Source organism: Bombus vosnesenskii, unplaced genomic scaffold (assembly GCF_011952255.1).
Source record: "Bombus vosnesenskii isolate JDL3184/JDL3185 unplaced genomic scaffold, Bvos_JDL3184-5_v1.1 scf7180000013314, whole genome shotgun sequence".
Lineage (NCBI taxonomy): Eukaryota > Metazoa > Arthropoda > Insecta > Hymenoptera > Apidae > Bombus > Bombus vosnesenskii.
The window spans coordinates 578,017-583,508 of record NW_022882960.1 but is presented as its reverse complement, the minus strand read 5'-3'; the positions used below and the strand labels follow the sequence as shown (position 1 = coordinate 583,508).

General features: G+C 35.3%; 1 protein-coding gene and 1 pseudogene across 1 annotated transcript; both read right to left on the bottom strand.

Annotated features, from left to right (window-relative positions):
• Window positions 1-1,147: 1,147 nt before the first annotated feature.
• On the bottom strand, window positions 1,148-3,121 carry LOC117235166 (annotated as a pseudogene).
• Window positions 3,122-3,154: 33 nt separating this feature from the next.
• On the bottom strand, window positions 3,155-5,431 carry LOC117235162 (facilitated trehalose transporter Tret1-like). Its single transcript, XM_033496932.1, has 4 exons — window positions 5,190-5,431; window positions 4,792-5,054; window positions 4,065-4,489; window positions 3,155-3,861 (listed from the first exon to the last, which is right to left on the bottom strand). Exons 1-4 carry the CDS (start codon window positions 5,218-5,220, stop codon window positions 3,237-3,239), a joined length of 1,344 nt encoding a protein of 447 aa, XP_033352823.1. The 5' UTR covers window positions 5,221-5,431; the 3' UTR covers window positions 3,155-3,236.
• Between the last annotated feature and the right edge of the window lie 61 nt (window positions 5,432-5,492).

The window sequence follows — 5,492 nt, the reverse complement described above, 5'->3', positions numbered from 1 at the left end:
GTTTTCTATTAGTCTTTCCTTCGTAACTATTTCGAAGGTGAACAAGCCGCGATAACGATTGTTCCAGCAAGGTGTTTTAATTATCATGATTCCACGTAAGCGTGCTTCGAAAGCAACTACAATAGATGGGAGTGTGTGCATAAAATAAGTGATGCTTATTTTACGAGATATATTAGATACGTAAATAACATCCGTGCGGAAATTCTAAACAGTTTCCATTTCATATCTATAGTACAATCATCTTGTACATGCACAAGCAATAACCATCATATGTACCGGTATGTATTCGCAATCTACAACACAGATAACGAAATTAACTACTTGAATGTTAATTAATGTGCGGCACGGGTAACCAAACGTTGAACATTAATCTCATTACATTTATTTAGTTTATTGTTAATTTTTTCATGGAGTTTTATGAAACAACGTATGTATCTTCCTGCATTACTTGGTGTTCCTCTTTTTGTGAATAAACAGAAAACTCTGTCAAAATGAACATTTGTTATCAAGCAGAAAATTACTTCCATGCGTGTATAATAACTACGATGTTTATCAATATATAAAGTAATTTATTTATAAATAATCAAATATTTTCATGAAATCACGGTGTAACAGTTGGTTGTAGATTACATAATTACACGTGAGATACGTATTACGTCTGACCATTGTCCGAGATCACTATCAGTAGTAATGGTTTATATACGCTAAGCCTCAGTAGTAACAAGCTGTATGGATCAGACTGCAATTTATGCAATCTAATAACCTAGCTAGGTTGCAAGATGTACGTGATAAAGTCAGGCATTAAATTATATTTGTGTATCAATTATTCAATTCGTTTAATTATCAAATAAAGATCAAGTATGAATATTGGAAATATTTCTTTTTAATGAACTGTACGTAATCTTCAATCCATTATGTTCAGTGAACGATGTTCGCGAAACTTTTAATAGACTTTATTAAGGTTAGAAACTAAAGAGAAGCGGAAGTTGCTTATATGATGAAATTTAATTGCAAGGGAACACGGTAACAAAGTGGCTTGTGCTAGCCGTGTATGCAAAACATGTTTCAGGCATGTAACGTTGCACTACTCTGTGAAACAAGCCTTCCCTTAGAACACCTTCCCTTTATTATGTTACAACCTGGGATCTTGAAAAATATTTTTAAAGATGAAGTTGTAAGCGCCGAATAAGACATTATTCTGTACTTAACGAAGTATTATTACGAAATTGAATTACATACACAGAGGCAGACTTTTTATTCCCTAAAATGTCTTGAATCTCCCTGAAAGTCTTTCGCTTCGTTTCAGGTAGTAGAAACGCGATAATCAAAACATTTATGATGGTAAAACCCACGAATACAAAGAACATCACGTACATACCGATCTCCTTCATTACAATGCCAAACATTTTACTGACTATGAACAGACAAATAGTACTCAAGCATGATTGATACGCAGCACCAAACATTTTCACATTCGGGGCGAAAAGTTCGGAAGTAAGAACATACATGATGGACGGTTGACCCAAAGATGTCATGAATGCGAAGAGAAAAATACCGATTACTGCGATACTACTTACAACGTCCACGTGATAATTTTTCTCCAAAAGAAAACTACATGTCCCTATGATGAAGCTAGATATCCCACCTCCAATAACCGATACAAGGAAGATAGTTTTGCGACCCATACGATCTACTAACAGCATGGTGCACACAGTACTCACACATCCGATTGTTCCTGTACAGCTAGTTAAGAGTCTGTACAACATAAATAAAACATAATTCTTAGATCATGGACTCTAATTATTAACGCGAATATATTTATACATTCTCCATGATTATAAAATAATATTTAGATCGCATATTCGACAAAGACACGTCAGATGATTAAACTTAAAAGTATACGTACTTCATGCTTGATTTTTTTCCGAACGCAATGAAGATGTCGTTAATATAAGCCAAGATTATAGCATTGCCAGAAAATTGAGACGTGATGACGATGGAAGTAACAACGAGAAGCACTTTTCGATTGTTTGACACGAGAAATAAGTCCTTCCATTTGCATTTCGCCACGCAGTTCTCCGTATCGTTTACGATCATTTGTATTTCCTTCTCTTCAAAAGTTTGCCGAAGTCGCGTCAAAGATTTCTTTGCTTCTTCGTAATTTTTATGGAGCACCAAATAATATGGCGTTTCTGGCACAGTCAGCAAAAGTAGTCCCGAAAGAACAACTAGCGTGGTTGGAAAAATAAATGTGTTTTTTGACGGCACGAAAGCACTGTGTATGTACATTAATAAAACTCCAAGTTTCATTGAAAAAGCCTGACTGGAAGTAACCATACCACGATGATTCACTAGCGCTATCTCGGAAAAATATATCAATATTAATGGGAAACACATTCCTGCACTAATACCCATGACTGCTCGTATTGTATAAATTGCCTGAAAATAATGATTATTTAAATTTATCGATAAAATATGAAAAAAAAATTTATCTTGAAGAAATAATTATTATACGTTCAATGAAAAAGTGTCTTGTTCGATAGTTATACCAAAACTGTGTCACACAGAAGAAGCATCATCCAACTAAAGAGAAGCAGTATTAGAGAGCAGAATAGCATAGATCTCCTGCCTATGTGGTTTCCCACAAGAAATACTATGAATCCACCAATTAAATCCCCAATTTGTGGGATTGAGGCGATCCAGGTTATTTGGTCGATCGTTACATTCAGTGACGAATTTGTATTCTCCAAATTTTCTATCAACCAGGGCGTCCATCCAAGATGAATGCCCAGATTAAGCGTAAGTATATTCACTGCAAGAAAATGATTGGATATATCGAACCACATGTATGATACGTCAAATATAGAATAGAACTACGTACCTACTATTATCGATCGAATATATGTTCCGCTCGCCATGTTTTCTGAAATATAAACTGCGGACTCCCTAACGTGAATCGAACAAATAAAGAAAAAAAAAATAATTACTGTTTTTCAAGAGATAACAAAATGTTCCTAACTACCTCACTGAATCATAATTGTTCTAATCCTCACTGACATTTTGTCATATAACTAAATTTTTATAATATAGCATTAATGTATCTTCTTCATTATTTCGAGTTACAAGAATCTTGTGTATGGATTAAAAAATTTGTATGCATGATTTTTTTATCCTAATTGCATTTATATTTCCATGATAATTTCAATGTACAATAAAAAAAATGTTTACAACTTTTATTACAATTTATATCCATGCAACTGCTCTTGTATCTCCTGCAATGTTTTCCTTTTCGTCTCCGGGACGCAATAATATATAAAAATGGTGCCTAAAGCAGTGATCGAAGAAAAAAGCCAAAACGCGACGTATATGCCGTTTTGTTCCACGATACTTTGATAAGATAAGGTTACGGCAAAAGCGCAACAATTGCAGCACAGCATTCCAATCGTACTGCCCAGCGCTTTAACGTTCGTAGGGAAAACTTCGCTCATCATAGTGAACGGAAGTGCGGCCAGGCCAAAAGCATACGTGACGATATAAAGTATCGATCCAGCAGCTGGCAACCAGGTGATCTCACTAATATCCATTTCGATGTATTGAAGGCAAAAAAATAAACCAATGAGATAGGTGGAGATGGTAACGCCGGACGTAGAAATTAGAAGCAAAGTCCTTCTGCTGTACCGATCCACTATAGACGCGCTCATCACAGCGCACATCACTTGTACGCCACCCAATATCATGGTCAAGTATTTACCTTGAAGCTGGTTTTTCGTCGCGTTAAAAATTAATTCGGCGTACGAAAGTATTGCCAAGCTTCCGCTCCACTGTTGAATTACAAAAAGACCCAACACAACTATCAACGCTCTACAAAACAAGAGAAATTTGAGCCATTTAGTTTTAGCTCATCGAGCTATATCCTAATTGTTTCTACAGAAACTTTCAAAATGATTCAATATCTTAAAGATTTATTTTCTTATTACGTATACTACCAGATCTCACAAAGGTTCAATAATTATTTTTCCCTGAAAATTTGTTACAACTTTGCCAATTATGAAATAAAAACGCACTTCCGATTTCCCGAGACGCTGACCAATTCCCATAATCCGGTGTTATTAGATAGGTCGTATTTAATGGATTTCTCGATCATCTCCATTTCTTTAGAAACATCCGTGGCTCCTCTTAATTGCATAAGACACGTTACTGCTTCCTGATTTCTCCCACGACGCATCAAGTGATACGGAGATTCTGGTAACGATATCAAAGAGACAAAGAAAAGGATCGGTATCAATGATGATGCGAGTGCAAGATTTCTTATAGAGAGAAACGGGCCTATTGCCCACTCAACGAACAGACCAAATTTCGCAGCTACAGTTAACGTGGACGTTAATGTTCCTCTTATATTAGCTGGTGAAATTTCACCTATATACATAGTAGCGCATATATATCCAAATCCGTTACTTAACCCGCAAACGAATCTGCCTGCAATCAATTCCTGGAGAATAAAAATGAGTTCTTTGTCAATAATGTCAGTTTTATATACTTTAAAATATTTGATAAGAAAAGTATCGAGCCTATATCGGTTCTAGTGTTGCAGATTGAAACCGGTAGTCGACACATATCTGTTTGCATGGCTTAAAGCATTAGCCATATCTGACAGAAATCAAACAGTGAATTCGCAAAATAATTGTGGAGTTATATCAATTAAAAGATTATAACGTAACATTGAAAATCGTATCCCATATTTTCTTTTTCACTGTTGCTTCTGTGTGTAGTAGAAATATATTAATAAGTTACCCATGCCGATGTCGCGAGAGCTATCATCATCCATCCTATCACCCCTGGTATCGCAGCGAAAGCTAGAGTCGTCTTCCTGCCAATTACATTTACAACGTAACTACAAAGCACCGATCCCACAGCTGAAGCCAGAGTGTAAATAGATGATACCCATGCAGCCTGCTGCACGGTCAATGGTATAGGACTGTCGTCTTGCAATAGAAGAGACAATGAAGGTGATGACCAGCCAAAGAATAGACCAAACGATATCATGCCTAGATTACCTAGTAATCATCGATTAGAAATATTTCTGTATGAAATTCTATATTTTTACTTTTTCTCTAATGTTTTAACAAGTTAATCTCACTGAATAAAGATAAAAAAACAATATAATAATATGCATATTTGACACAACTTACTAGCAAAGACAGCTAAGTACACTTTCTTCATGGTTTCAATTAGATATTCACAAAACAAATGGATAATTCAGTATTAAAAGATCGGTTGAACAATTAGAATGTTGCAGATGATGGTTTCTTGTGAAATCCGTGTAATGTATTCTTAATCACTGAATGAGTACGTTGTTATCAAGCAGGATATATCTTCAATTATGACGCGGCGCGTCGAGATAAAATCATTGCAATGCCAATATTACGGTAAATTAAATATTGACAATTTATGCGTTTTCTAATATCAGTAAAATATAAATACGTAGTAGGATA

What these genes read in the sequence shown, in the direction of transcription:
- LOC117235162 (XM_033496932.1), bottom strand. Translation starts at nt 5,220, where the DNA reads ATGAAGAAAGTGTACTTAGCTGTCTTTGCTA. An exon ending in GTACTTAGCTGTCTTTGCTA is followed by an intron (nt 5,055 to 5,189) that starts GTAAGTTGTGTC and finishes GATGATTACTAG; the next exon opens with GTAATCTAGGCATGATATCG. An exon ending in CTCTCGCGACATCGGCATGG is followed by an intron (nt 4,490 to 4,791) that starts GTAACTTATTAA and finishes TTTATTCTCCAG; the next exon opens with GAATTGATTGCAGGCAGATT.